The sequence below is a fragment of the Pinus tabuliformis genome, chromosome Q (genome assembly GCF_031772625.1).
Source record: "Pinus tabuliformis cultivar Carrire ecotype Pingquan chromosome Q, CPIR1, whole genome shotgun sequence".
In the NCBI taxonomy this organism is placed as follows: domain Eukaryota; kingdom Viridiplantae; phylum Streptophyta; class Pinopsida; order Pinales; family Pinaceae; genus Pinus; species Pinus tabuliformis.
Window position 1 is genome coordinate 372216243 of NC_142296.1, and position 15359 is coordinate 372231601.

General features: G+C 38.0%; 1 protein-coding gene across 4 annotated transcripts in view; it reads right to left on the reverse strand.

Annotated features, from left to right (window-relative positions):
* EMB3142 (nuclear pore complex protein (DUF3414)) overlaps positions 1 to 15359 on the reverse strand; it is a 447780-nt gene that overhangs the window by 370799 nt on the left and 61622 nt on the right. For all 4 annotated transcript variants that reach the window (XM_089384461.1, XM_089384462.1, XM_089384463.1 and 1 more), the window contains exon 10: positions 5310 to 5399. In XM_089384461.1, coding sequence (XP_089240587.1) covers positions 5310 to 5399 — 90 coding nt within the window. The remainder of the gene's footprint in view (positions 1 to 5309; positions 5400 to 15359) is intronic.

Here is a 15359-nt window from a genome sequence, read left to right on the forward strand (position 1 = left end):
CCTAAGGAAATTAGATTTCCTCCCTGAAAAACGCACTCAAAGGAGTGAGATTGACCCTTGGTCAATGCTAGCCAATGCTGCTACAGATGGCCCAAAAACAATCCTAAAATACCAGCCTGATATTTTAGGTCTACCCAAGTCAACGCATGAAGAAGAAGAGTTGCTCTTATTTGTTGTACGAAGCAATGAGAAGGGGAGAGAGAAAGATGTGTGTTGAGTGTGTCCAAATGAGGAAAAGGCCTCTTATTTTTATACACAACGTTGAGGGTGAAGAGACACAACGGTTGGGCTTTATGAGCCTACATTTCACTGGAGCCGACCTTAACAATTTGTCCATAGAAGAAATAAGTTCATAATCCCATTTCTACTTGTCAGAATGAGATAATCTTTAGATCAATCTTGCACCTCTCAGAAAGAGGAATCCAATAAAAATATCATCTCCAACATATGATTTGTCCATGGTGAAGTTTGGCCCTAGTTGCCAATTTTAACACATAATTACCCAGTGATTAGTCTAATTGAGGGTTATGCAAATATAATCAGGTATTAGCCTTAATCCATGCCCTTGTAACCACGGATGGTTTGCGAGGTTGGGTAAATGAACATGCCCGAGAACCTGGATACCACGATGAGTAAGCTGGCAGCAAGGACAGGTGGCAAAGTGTTTGGTTGACAACGAGCGATTGGGACAAGTGGCCAAGTGATTAGTCGACAATGACTGACTAGGAAAGGTGGGAAGACTAGATTGGTGTGTGAGGATGGTTAAAAGAACTAGCTCAGAGATGCTTAATTAAAGCTTAACCTACTCTAATTAGGGATTAGCCTTAATCCCCGACAGCGCAGTCGCGGGTGTATGTGAAGTTCAAATGTCGAAATGGTCCAGGGACCCGAGACCGGAAGGACGCGGCACAAAAGTGACGTGGATAAGAAGATGAAGTGGCACATGATTAGCGTGAACACGTGGAATCATCCCTTTTGGGTGGCCAAGGGGCCTGTCTTCGGGTGACAAGTGGCACCAGCCAGAGGATGCCCCGTGGCATGATGACGTTAGCAAAGGATAGTAGTGACATGGCAAGTGAGTCGACCGAGTTTCGAGACTCATGCCAAGGATATGTAGTGCAAGTGTCCGCAAGGATAGGAAGATGTGTGGCAATAGGTGGAGCTCAAGCAGCAATCCAATGGATGAATTAAGTGTACGTGGCGCTGAGGTGTAGGGCGAATATGACAAATTTTGGCCCCCTGTACCCCCTCCTCCCTCATTAAACCTCGAAAAGCAGGGGGGACGAAGTGGATCCTTTGTTGCGCAATCAGGTTAGCATATGGATCCAGAGTGGAGCACTCAAATAAGTTGCAGGGGGTTTAAGGCTAAGCCACACAAGCTACAAAAATTTCGCACCCCACATTCATTGATGATCAATTCTAAATGGGTGGAGTGATGATGGAAGTCTACAATGGTTTAACCAATCATGGTGAAGCACTGAGTCATTAAGACTGTGGTCCTGGCCTATGATCATATGCACCTGCAAGCTAGCCAGCAAGTGCTGTAACAAAATTTGGCGTTTGAGCGCCAAATTTGGTTAAAAATTAAAGCCCACAGACCAAAGAAAATTAAACTTTGCAGCATGTATAAATAAACAAAACAACGATGTTAAGAGTAATTTGTTCCCATGCACAACTGCAGTGTTAACTGCTGATGTAAAGACTGAGAGAGGGAAGTGCTGTGAAGGCATAGAAGAATAGCCCGTTTGATGAATCTGAGGAGAATAAAGGGGTTGCAAAGAAAACAACAGAGATGGCAGACCTATAGCTGAAAAATCTTTATCTTATAAGACAATTAAAGAGAAGAAGGAATTGTTGCACGAGACAGGACAGAATTCAGAAATTTAATCAAATTGTTCAAGAATACTTTAATGTCATAGCTCTCAATCTAAAAATGAACGAAATATAGAACTGATTGGCTGATTCAGGTTGGTGCATGCAAAGATCAAAGGTTGGTGGTGCCTTCAGCAAGTTGTGGGTTGCAGATCTGAGGGAGTTGGTTCTCACAAAAATTGCTGTAAATTGAGGTTCAAGCTTGAATTACACTATAATCAAAACAGAATTTGTGGTTTTCTCCACATTATTTCCTGTGTTCAACATATTATGTGAATGGTGCATTGTTGTGTTGTTGATTGCATTTGATTGATTAATTGAGTAAAATAAGTGTAAAAAAATGTATAATACTGATTCACGCTTTCCACCCGCTCTCAGTATACTTTGATTCCCAACATTGTGCACATTAATATAATTCATCAGTTTTCTTATTTTCTTTCACATCTTAGATATGAAAATATTAGTGCTTATTTGCTACTACGTAGATTCAAAGAGAAATAGGAATAGGTACCTAATAAAGTATCAATCTCAGAACATAATGACAACTTTGCAATTTGGACTCATGTCCAACAATGAAGAAGCTAACAATTGCTGCAAAAGTTATCTTCATGTCAATAACAACTAAAATATATTTATGGTGAACTTCACAACATCGAGGCTGATATGTAAAGATCTCAACCTCATTATTACTTGTTTATCTAATCTCAAGCAATTTAACGAACAGTATAGAGTCAACATCTTTACATTTTTTAGGCTAATCAGCATGCAGCAGACCTATCAGGGATTTCACTATCTAGAGGGCAAAACACCAATGAAATTCACTTCTAAATTAGGAGGAGATAAGCTTATGGGAAATCCAGTGAGGAAAACACCAGCTTTCAAATAATAGTCCTTTATGAAAAGATTGTTACTGATTGGACCTATCATTAGAAGTTCAAAGTTTAACTGAATTCAGGGGTCCCTGATGTTTTGAATGCTCATGCCATGTTGGCTGTAAAAGTGATCTAATGGGCCCATATCATTGAAAAACGTACACCTATATGGATCCTCTCAATAAATTTTGGGGGAAAGAAACTTCCAAAGCACATTCAAAGAGAAATTCACAATACCACAGAAATTCCATATATAGGAGGAGCTTGATGCAAACAAGGTCTTCTAAAGACTTAAAGATAATGTTAAATGACTGTTTCATCCACATCTTAATGTAATCTACAAATCAGTACTAGAAAAGGCAGTTATAGTATCCGAAGCATAATTTTATACTACTTGTATCTTGTTTACCATTTCTGAATTGGACTTTATTGTTCCCTTAAATTTCTTGGCGTAAATGTAGTTTTCTTTCACAATAACCCTATGCATCAATATATCTATATTGAACTTCCAAACATTAAGGCTAATATGTCAAGGTCTCGACCACATTATTATTTGTTTTTCTAATCTCAAATGGAAGTTAATGAATAGCATAGAGTCAACATCTTTAAATTCTTTAGGCTATTCAGAATCCGGCAGGCCTATAAGGAATTTACTGTCTAAAGATCAGGGGACAAAAGGAAACACCAAAGAAATTCACTTCAAAATTACTAAATTAGCAGATAACCTTATTGAAAATTGAGTGAGCAACCCACCATCTTTGAAACGATTGTCCATTCTTACTGATAACCTATAATTAAAAGTACAAAATATCACTGAATTTCAAGTGTTCCTGACGTTTGCAATCCTCATGCCATATTGGCCATAAAAGTAATCTAATGGAGCCTATATCATTGAAAAACGTGCAGCTATATGCATCCTCTCAATAAAATTTGGTATAAGGAAACTTCCGAAGCATTGAAAGTTTCATATCTAGGAGGAATTTATTGCAAACAAGGCTGTCTAAAAACTAAAGTTAATGTTAGATGACCCACTTATCCACATATCTGTATATCATCAAACATATTACTTACTTGAAAAGGCTGTTGTAAGACTCTGAAACATAGTTTTTGTTGAAAATTGGGTAGCTTGGAGGTTCTCCCACAAGCCTTGGCTGCAAAGTTTGTGAGGAGAAAACCCACCTTACAAACCCACAAAATGGAATGTCTCTGGGCAAAGTAACCAAATTTTGGGTCTTGGTCCCAAAGCTGTGGGCTTGGAACCCAAGGATATTATTATTATATTCTAATTTGTTGTTGAGGAGTCTCTTAATGGATAAAGAGGGCTTCTAAGGCAACCATTAGAGATATATAAATGAGAGGCCAAAGGAATGGCCAAGATATAAGTGCAAGATTCATCTTGTGAGAGAGAGATCTGCCCTAGAGAGCTGCAGCCTAGAAGGAGGACGAGTTTAAGAGTGCTATGTTCTGTGCTTGAAGGAAGTTAAGTTGGAGTTCTGTTCAAGAGAAGGCGGCCGAGGGTTCTGTGTGCTGGACACAAGAGTAGAAGGCTGGCCTGAGGTTCTGTTTATGGTAAAAGGGGCAGGTTAGGGCTTTGTATAGGTCTGCTTGTGAGGGCTGCAGAGCTGGACTATGCCCTAGTCTAGGCCGCAGCAACAAGAGGGCCAGCAAAGGTCTGTTAGTGGCCTGACCGAAGCTGGACAGTGATAAAGGGACCAAGCTGAGGTCATTTGTGGAGAGGCCGCAGTTGCCTGGGTTAGGCCACGGTTAGGGCCTCAGGCAGGAGGTCTGAGGTTGCAGAAAGTAGGCCACAGGCAGCTGTAACAGGACGAGTTTGTGCAGACACAAAGAAGAGGGCTGATCAAGGGTTCAAAAAGGGAAGCCTGTTATGCAAAGAAAAGGAGCTGACAGCAAGGTGAAAAGGAGCCTTAAGCATCAAAGGAAGGACAGCTACAGCAAGCAGACAGAGGTCTTAAGCAGGAGACTTCTGTGGACAAAGAGGACTGAAAAGGCTGATTACTAAAAAGGCTCAAACAGCAAGTAAGTCAAGTTGTTTTGTCTTTGCTTTTCATGAGCAGATGAGCGTCCAAAGGCTAAAGTCTAAGCCCTAGTTGTAACAGTCAAAGGACAGATTTGTACTTTATTGTATTATAGCATTGTATCACAGTTTGCAGAGGGCCATGACCCTGGTACAGGAGCCCTATGATTTTCTTGTTGATGGACTGATAAGGAAAGTGTTTGGGTCAATAAATCTTGTGTACTATTGTTGATTTCTCTGCTGTTATATTCCACTGTGCAAAGTGCTTCATAGTTGAGCATCTCTAGTGTGTTTATGTGCTTGGTTAAGTCATAGACCTGACCTACAGTGCAAAGAAATTTCAACAGTTTTATGTAAGTTATTTGTGTCTTGTTTGCCATTTTAAAATTGGACACTATTATTTCCTTGATTCTCTCGGCATAAAGGCATTTTTCCTTCACCATAACCCATGCATAAATATATTTTAATTCTAGATGAGAAACATCTAAAATGCTACATCAAGGGAAAGAACATGAATAAAATCTACTTGCCTTTTCTCGTCCAATGGAGTGAGAAAGAAAACTTGTAAGCATCTTATGTAAATAAGCATTATACATATACACCATGTCTTCATCATCATTCTGCACAAGCAAACCATTGGAATTCCAACAGTTAAAGCAATGTTTTACAAAACACCTCACTCAAGTATTTCAATGATATATGTAACTGGCAATTGCATAATAGATAGCAAACGTTTGATGGTCATTAGTAATTACTTAATAACAATAATGTGAGACAAGGCATTTATTTGTCAAAATTGTTAGAAGATAAAGGGCATCTAGACTATAGACTTGAGAACATTAATAAAGTCACCTTTTGACATTAGGTTACTTGTATTAATAACTTAAAGTACATGTAAGATATTTTAGGGTTTAGGCACTTAGAGTTTGTGTCATTTCATCATTATAGAAAAAGAGTTGCTCTCTTCATTTGATATCTAAAAACCATTTTCTATCTTTCAATTCTCTCATTTGTGTTCTTAATTTCTTTGCGTGCTGGTTTTTGTAATATCATATAAGATCCACATTGAGAGGAAACCAAAAGTAAAGCAAGAGAAGAGCCCAGGGACTGCTGCGTTCAGTAACAGCACGAAGGACTTAATTTCATACACACAAAGAAGCCAAAGGGGTTTCAACTTTCAAACCAGCCGAAACTAAGTAATGGCTTTTTTGTTTAGAAGACGAACATCATTCTTTCGCTTGATTTAAAGCTAGGTCCACATTTTAAGAGAGAATCAATTTTATTTCAATTTAAAGCCAGATTTCAGATAAAAACAAAAACAAAAACAAAACAAAACAAAAAACAAAAACAAAACAAAACAAAACAAAAACAAACGAAAACGAAAAACGAAAAACGAAACAAAAACAAAAACAAAAACAAAAACAAAAACAAAAACAAAACAACACAAAACAAAACCAAAAAAAAAAACAAAAAAACAAAAAAAGGGGTTAAATAAAAGATTAAAATCAACATAGAGAGGTAGGAAAACTGATTTGCAGGGTTCTAGTGAGATATTTTTTGGACGGCCAATTTTTTAGGCCTTACAACTGTATGGACTGCACAGAATCCGTATTGCACCAAAATTTAAATTCAAAAAAATGAAAATGAAAAAAAAATAAATAAATAAATTGTTTTTTGTCTGCTTTAGATCTCTTAAAGTTTCACTGCAATTTCTCTTTAAAGCTGAATTTCTGCATTTCTAAGTGATTTCTGCAATTTTAGAGGGAAATTTCTCTGTTTACACAGTTGCATAGCATATTTGTGGCAGATCAGTGGATTGTTATGCTGTCTTTCACAAATTTATTTGGGTTTGGGCCTTGGATGAATTTTTCTGCTGTATTTCCCATAGTTCAAAAAACCTCCAGGGTGGGAGTGACTTGTAATGTACTTAATCTAATATGTTGCCATATTACATATTGATTAGTATTGTTGTATATATGTCACATAATTTGCACTCGTGTGCAAATTCAGCAACAATGAAATACAAATAAAATTCACATTCTGAAATGGAATTCAGACAAGATTCAGCATCAAGTTCATCTATATATATAAAATAATTTCAAAATATATTAAAAAATATATGAACTTTTAAAAAACAATATGGATTCTAATGTGATATGTTTTTTTCAAAACAAAAAAAATGAAGCTTAAATTTGATTTATCATATAATTAAATTCGGCATAAATAAAATGTTAAAAATCAACATAGGTTACATACATTAAGTACTCAAGTTGTACAATCAGTGGGAGCAAGTAGCTCCAATGTATGTGTCAACCTCCATCATAGTCATGTGCTGAGTTAGCCTGATGACCTAAGCAATGGGAACAAAATTATCACATTGGCATAGCCTAGGCCATAAGCAATGGAAGCATAGAGATATGAACGGCAGGTCTGATTCGATTTACGTGAATGGTGAGTTGAACTGAGCCAATCATGAAAGAGAAGATGAATCTTATGCATTAAATTCTCTTGTGGCATGTTATTCTACCTGAATCAATTCAAGGAACCAAATGCATTTCATCTGGTTAAAACACAGGAATTTTGAATAGAAAGGGTAAAAACACCAAACCCTCTGACTTAGGTGTGTATAAGTAGCTAAGATGCTCAAGCCATAACTATTGATCGCAAATGCTCCTCTTTGGGGCGATATAAGCCCAAACCATTCATTCATTGTAATCATCATTCATCATATGTGTGTGCGTCTGTGTCTCTTTTACTTGTGATAGCATTGGTGACAATCATCAACCATTTATAGTGCTAGTTCACAAAATAACTGAGAACCAACAGATATTAAGATGTGCATGCATGGTGCCTAATATATCTCACATCCAAGTATATCTAAACAAAAATTGATGCAAATGAAATGCACCCCCATTGAAACACAAAGGCTACATGATAAAATTTGTCATAAATATCAAAAACATAGGCATGCTTAGAAACACCAATCTGGGAAAGAAAGATTATTATTGTCAATAATATTTAGTGTCTATAACTAAACCATCTACATTCTCACATGACTGATTTCTAATATTAACTAACTACATGAAACTCTAGTTGCTACAAAAACAAAAACAAACAAACAAAATCTCTTTCTAAAATTGTCTAAAAATAAAAATGGTTTCAAAAATATGTGTTTGTGTCAACCTGATCCTAGCCATGTAGGATAGTGGTCGAGGAAGACTGGCTAACCATTAGATTTACAAAGTGATATTGCTTACACTAGGGCATAAACCACAGTAAATCTTAATCCCACATCTTAGGAGCAGCTCATAGTGTCACCTTGAAAATGCAAAATGTCAATTCATTAATTATGCAAACAGTAAGAAAAGATAAGGTTGAGTCACGAGTGTTAAACAAAAAGGCTTCTCAATTGTTAATTTGTTAAGAGTCATTTAGTTAACAATGGCCATCTAGACTATAGAGATAGTCATAATGATACAGTCACTTTTCCAATTAGTCTAAATCAATGTTACATTTATTGTTATTGGCAATTTATCGCCGGGGGTCCAAAATTTTAATTATCGGCATATCGGGGAAATTATCGGAAATTATCGGGAAACTTAAAAAAAAAAACTAAAAAAATACTCATTTTTTTCAATTTTTTAAACTACTAAAGCAACATCAACATCAAATAAACACATTGTCACATAAATATGAAGATAAAACTACTATATAAAATGTATAAGATGTCAAGTGGTACAACAAACATCGATACTGAAATATGACATCTGTCCTAACTCTCTTGAGTCACAAGTCTTAATAAGATAAAAGAAAATTGCATCAAAACAAAAAGGTGTATCTCATGAGATGATCATCATGAGGCATCTAGATACTACAAGCCTACAAGGCTAATCATGATGCACTAAAATGTCAAGTTTCAATGATTCCCTCTACCCCTTTTATGGGCAAAGGTCATTGGTGTCATTCTTCCTCTAGAAGCAGTAGGTGGACGTGTTGAGCCTGAGCCTGAAGTGGAAGGTGAAACTCTTGGGGAAAATGTGGAAGATGAAGTGGGATGTCTTCCGCCTCTTCCCCTAGTTGGTAGTCTCTATGCAGGTGGTCGTGGTTGCAGTGGTTGTATCTCTGTGGCACTCTCAAATTCAATATCCTTGCCTTGCTCTATATCTATCTCTCCTACAAGTGGAGCATCCTCCTACTCCTCCTCCTCCTCCACCTCTTCCCCCTCATCCTCTTGCTCCAACCACTAAGGTGCCTCCTCCATAATAGGCCTCTCAGTCTCCACCCTCCACAGACTCGTGGTATCAAGTGCCTCCAATGAAATGGCATATGTATCAGGTACTTTGTTTATCTACCTAACCCATAACCTCAGATTGTAGTAGACATATACAATGTCATTGAGGTGGTTGACATCTAACATGCATGAGGAATATTTTGTGATTAATCATTAGAGGAATCATTTAGTCAGGATTCAAGACGATGTCCCACATATGCCATAAATTAAATTAATGAACTCAAATAAAAAAATTAAATTTAAATTTATAAATTTATAACTTGTTGCGCTTCTTGGAGTGTATCTTTTCAAAGACACTACAATTGTGCTCACACCCTAAAGAGCTGCAAGTTTGACTTAGCACTCAAATGGCAAGTTTTTGCAACTCTAGGACTCTTCTACCATGGTTTGCCTATGAAACATCTACAACAAATAAATGGAAAGGATTCAAATTTCCAAGGAAAGACAATGACTTACATTTCAATTTTCCATTAAGTAACAAATGTCAAAATTCAAATAGATTCATAGATAGTCATAGATAGTCATAGAAACTTAGAAAGGAAACACATTGAAATTTGAAATTGAAATAAATTTCACTTGTAGCTTACCTGCCATCATTGTGGTCCTATCTTCAATAGCCATATCATACCCAAATGTCCCAGAACCCAACTTATATAACTCAAGCTATTTGGAAATCTCATTGTGTTCCATGGAAGTCAACACCATCCTCTGAATACATTGGTAAAATCCATCCATAACCTCTACATCAAACCTAAATCCACATGCATAAGAGAATGTAGGGTTGAGGTAGAGCCCTACTACATGAATCAGATGATGGAGAGTGTTGTTCCATCGCTCATCAATCACACCCCATATCTCATCTCATCTAGTGAATCCCTCTTCCCCCTTGTCCTCATAGTATCGATGGATAGCTTCCTTGGCCCTATCCATGGCCTCATACAAGTAGCCCATTGTGGGCTTCTCACCATCAACCAAGCGAAGAACCTTTACTAAAGGTTCACTGATAGCACACAACTCCTCCACTCCCATCCAAAAACTCTAGTTGTGTCTCACAAGTTGGGCTATGGCTTGCCCATCCACTTTTGTGCTATAGACACAAGCATTCCACTCATCTGAGAGAAACATCCTCTGCAACTCCAACATCGAATTGCAAAGAGATTGAAGAGAAATGAAGCTAGTTCCAAAACATGCGATAGAAGGACGGACCAACTCCTTCCCTCTGTGAATTGTCTCATGAATGTTAGAACAAATGTATGATTGTAAATATATTTTGTAACACTCCTAGCCGACTCAACAATTTCCTTGATCCAAGGAATTTTTCCCATGTCCTCTAGCATCAAATCAATGCAATGGGCGGCACAAGGAGTCCAATATAAGGTCTGATACCTCTCCATGAGCAACTTGCCAGCAGCAACATAGTTAGCAACATTGTTTGTAATGACTTGGACAACATATTGTGGACCTATCTCCTGAATGAAGTTATCCAATAACTCACATAATAATTGTGCATCTTTAACATATGCAGATGCATCAATAGATTTGATAAACATTGTCCCCCTGGGACAATTAAGTAAGAAATTCAGAATGGACCGGCGCTTCCCATCTATCCAAACATTTGACATAAAGGTGCATCCTGTGATCTCCCATGATTCATTCAACTAAGCCAATCTCCTTGTGCAATTTGCCTTTTCCCCTTGAAGGAGATGCCCTCTCAAGTCATTATAATAAGGGCCCTTATAGCCCGCACCAACAATGGCAGCAGATTCAAACATGGAATGGTAGAATTAGTTGTTCTTGGCAATGTTGAATGGTATGTCACTCCATAGAAAGCATTTGGCCATAATTTTGTCAACATGTTCCTTCTCGTTCGATTTCATCATTGACCTAATAGACAGTTGCCCCCCAAGCACAGATCTTGGCACAAAGAAAGGTGAGTATGTTGAAGTGTCGGGCATTGTAGAAGGTGTGCCCGAGAATTGTCTTTCCCCCACTACTGAGAAGCTTGTGGATCTATTTACCATCTCAAGCCTTACTTCCTCCTTTTGATCTCTCTTCTTATGTATTTGAAAAATGGATTCGTTTGCAATATGGATAATTTATGGGGTGGTTGTTGGGCAAATCTCCACTTCATTCCTTGGTATTCTAGCCAAGTGGTATTTCAAACAGTTGATTCCACCAAACATTTCCATACCACATAGCTTGCAATTCAACCTCATTCTATTATGACCCTCATAGGGTAGACCATACTCCCACATTGGATCTAATGGCTTTGGCATTTTGATTCTTGGAATGTGTAGAGTTTGTAGACTCTAGAGTCTAGAGCACTAATTCAATTTGTAAACCTATGGGACAAAAAAAGGAGAGGAACTTAGAATTACAAATTATGAAATAGAATACATATCCACAAAATTGAAAAATCATGAAAAACTCCAATTAAAATACCCCACCTACATAAGTATTAAATCCTCCAATCAAAGACAAAAAAAGAGGTATATATAATGAACATTGCATACCCTATACTAGATCTTGAAAAACAAAGAAAATGAAGGAGAAGTATTTTTTTACATACCTGGAAATGTGGAAATTGTATATTGGAGTAGATATCCACTCCACAAATACTCAGCTAATGGAAAAAAAATCTATGGAAATCCCTTTGTAATAGTCAGCGCACAAGGTCGTTATACCTCTCAGAGCTCAATCCCAGCAAGCAAAAAACCAAAATGGCCCAAAAAAACCAGAATCGGACACTTAAAAAAGAATTTCGGAACCGCAAGGCAATAAATTCGTTAGACTTGTGATAATTTCGAATTCACCAATTTATCGTCGGCGATAATATCAACATGGTAGTTTTCGGTGATAATATCACGATAATTTTGATATTATCGTGATATGTGCAACACTAATCCAAATCATGCCTTAGTGTTGTATTAATGATGCAAATAACATTTTAACTTTCTAAGTCATTTTAAGGTTCATACATTTGGATACTATGCAATTGTAGTTTTTGTCATTCCATTTACTCTAAAACGATCTCTCCTCTCTTCATTTCACAATCCCAAAAGTACTTCTCTCTTCCAAATTCTATTACATTATTGGCATCTTTGTGCTTGATTTCTTTTCATATATGATATCAAATCCATGATCAGGGGAAGTCAAAGTGGGTGAAAGCCTAGGGACCACATAGATTAGTCACAGATTAGGTATTGCAATTCGATAAACACCAAGTCAAAGGGATTTTAGAGAAAGAAACCTAAGAATATTTTGTTTGTGATTTTTAGATTGGCTTTGTTTTTACTGAAAAATAGAGAAATACCAGGGTGCTATTTCTAGCTTGAAAAAGTCTATTTTCAAGCTAGGTGTTTTTGAGAAATCTAGGGGGCAGCAAGATAGAAGATTTCTCTTACCTTCATAACTGCTTGTGATACCTTTTAAATTAAATTAATTAGCTTCTTCTTTCTCTTGATTATATTTAGTGTTCATATCATCAAACAGCTACAAAATCATAAAGAATAATGAGACAATAGGACACAACATATAGGCAATCAACCAAGGCCAAAACCTCTCCACTTGAAAGGAAAACCCACAACAATTCTTCTCTTTTCGTAGAACTTCAATTGACAAATCCCAAGACCTATGACCCTTGACTAAGACCCCTCCAACAACAAGTCAATTCCTCCTTGACAATCTTTGCTTCTTGATCTGTTAATGAAAAAGGTATTATAGACTATGTGTGAATTTGCTTATGTTACTTAGTGCAACGGATCGAAAAGATTGCAAATAACATAAACACATAAACAACTTGAAAACACATTCAAACACATCAACATAGCCAAATTTAATAAAGGAGTTCACCAAACTTTCTGGCTACGTCTCCTAGTCCTTCCGCTTCCAGTGTTGACCTCTTTATTTTGTCTTCAAATTGTTGTTACAGGTATGAGCTCAAAAACAGAGTCTCAAATAAGAAAATGGGCATCGTCACCGCCTTCAGCGAGAAATTTCGAGTCAAACGAGTATAAACTCGACCATATTTGGCCACTGTGACCTCCAGGCCCCCTGGAATGGTCCAAAACCACCTTTGTCCCCGCAAAACCACCCTCTATTTGGCAAAAAACCACCTCGGCCTGCGCGCTGGTGGTAGGGCGGGTTCGGCACCTGCAATGGTTTATAAAAAAAATTGGTGGCCTAGTTAACCAAGTCCCACCCTTCGGCATGTTGGTTCTATTTTGGTGATATGGTATTGATATACCATATGTAGTTGCAATCTGCGGTGAATGTGGGATAATGCGATAACATAAAATCAAAGGACCAGCGATCGTGGGGTTGACCTCGACCGTCCTACCTTTTTCTGGTGGAGATCCCGACACCAAAATAAATACAAGTTTATCATATCCATTACCAAGTCCCATCCGATCCAACAGCTATCACGTCACCCGTTCGCCAACTATCTTGGTCGATCAATCCCGCGTGATCCAACGGTTATCGCGTCGTCCGCTCGCCAACTAGCCCAGACGATCTCCACCGTCGATGTGACCCGTCCAATCGAACGGCTATCGCGCAATCTCGCGTGAATTCTTGCACGACCGATATCAGATCGAGAGCGCGCGAGAAAAGTGGTTTTCTCGTGCTACGTGTCGCCCACTAAGGTTAATCGCATGAAATTGAGGAATATCGTTTACCATTTTATAAGCGTGTGATATATTGCTTACCGCTTACGAATACTGCTCCTTTGTTCTGTTAACACGTGGCTTAATCTGATCTCTTCATTTCTTAACTTTATTTTGCACGACTTAATCCTAGCCGTCTATCTCCCTCACTCTCGTTCGTTGATCTGATTGATCCAACGACTGTGCTTCGCTGCTCTAATACCACTTTCATCTGCATTTGAAGACTTTGATCCGGAGGCAAAATTGAATCCATTTTGGATCACTTCTAGCAACTTTGACCTCAGCAACTTCTGCAATTTCGACCCCAGCAAATTCTTCTGCAACTTAGACCCCCCAACAGATTCTCCTACAACTTTGTCCCCCAGTAGTTTCTTCTACAAAAACCTTTCCCTTGCACGTGTGGAAGAAATGATGTTTCGGTCCTTCTTTCTCCTTCGCTTGAGATGAGTCCATTTTATCAACTCGGCTTGCAAGGGAGACTTCCTTTGACCCAAAACTCGGCTCTCTCGGAGTGACTGCAATTCGATATTTGCTGCTACAAAATCATGCCTTAACCTTCGCACGTCTGGAGGAATATAGCCCAAAACCAATCCAAAAATCTTGCTCTTCTTTTCTTCTTCTTTTCCTTCTCTTCTTCACACCCTTTGCTCTTCCTTGATTGAACTTGTGTGTAGTGGGTATGTCTTGCAAGTGAGGTCGAAGTCTCCTTCATATAGGTCTCCTACTAGGTCAAATTGCTTCTTTCAGGCCAACTTGTTCACTTGTGAAGGGTGCCTTGAACTTTGCACCATGATGAGGTCTTGGAGGGTCTATGACTCTAGATTTGACTCAAATAAATTTTCTTTACAATATGTAACATGCCCAAAAGGGCCTTCCATACATGACAATGACTCAATTGACTTGTACACTCAATGACAAGCCCTAGAAGCACTCAATGGGTGCTTGACCTATAAATAAATTTCCCTTAAGCATGTAACTCATGCCTCAAGGTTAACAATAATAATTTATTTTTCTCTTTTCATCAAAAATCATGATTACATATGTCATTATGATGAACGAACCTAGTTACATATTTCAACACTCCCTCTTAACTAGGGAGGTATTCATAATCCATACAAGGTAATTGGACATTTTCAAATTGAAGAATTCTCATAAGAGGAGTTGGATTCGTAAGCCATCTAATATGCCACTTCCTTAGCTTATGTCAGAGCATCTCATCATATCAACCAGCATTGTCACATAGCAAAGCCTTGACTAACAGCTCTATCTCTCCACAAGATCAGAGCACAAGGTTGGTGAAACCAATCACTGACAAACACCATCATCATTGTCTCTCTAGGCACATACCCCACCCAAGTGTTCACAAGGTATGTCCTTTTAAGAATAACACATCCTCAAGGAATTTTCTCTTCGACTACTCTTATCTTGGATGCCTTACCTCATCCTCAAGGAGTATCGGAATCAGTCTCAAATGCTTACCCAATCCTCCATTCTTTCTTCAATATGAAGACAAGAATGATGTGTCTATCTCTCCCTCTCAACTAGGGAAGATATACCCATTCCTATAAAAGGAATGTACCCAAGCTCCCTCTTATCCACGGACTTGTCCAAGTTCCCTCTTAACC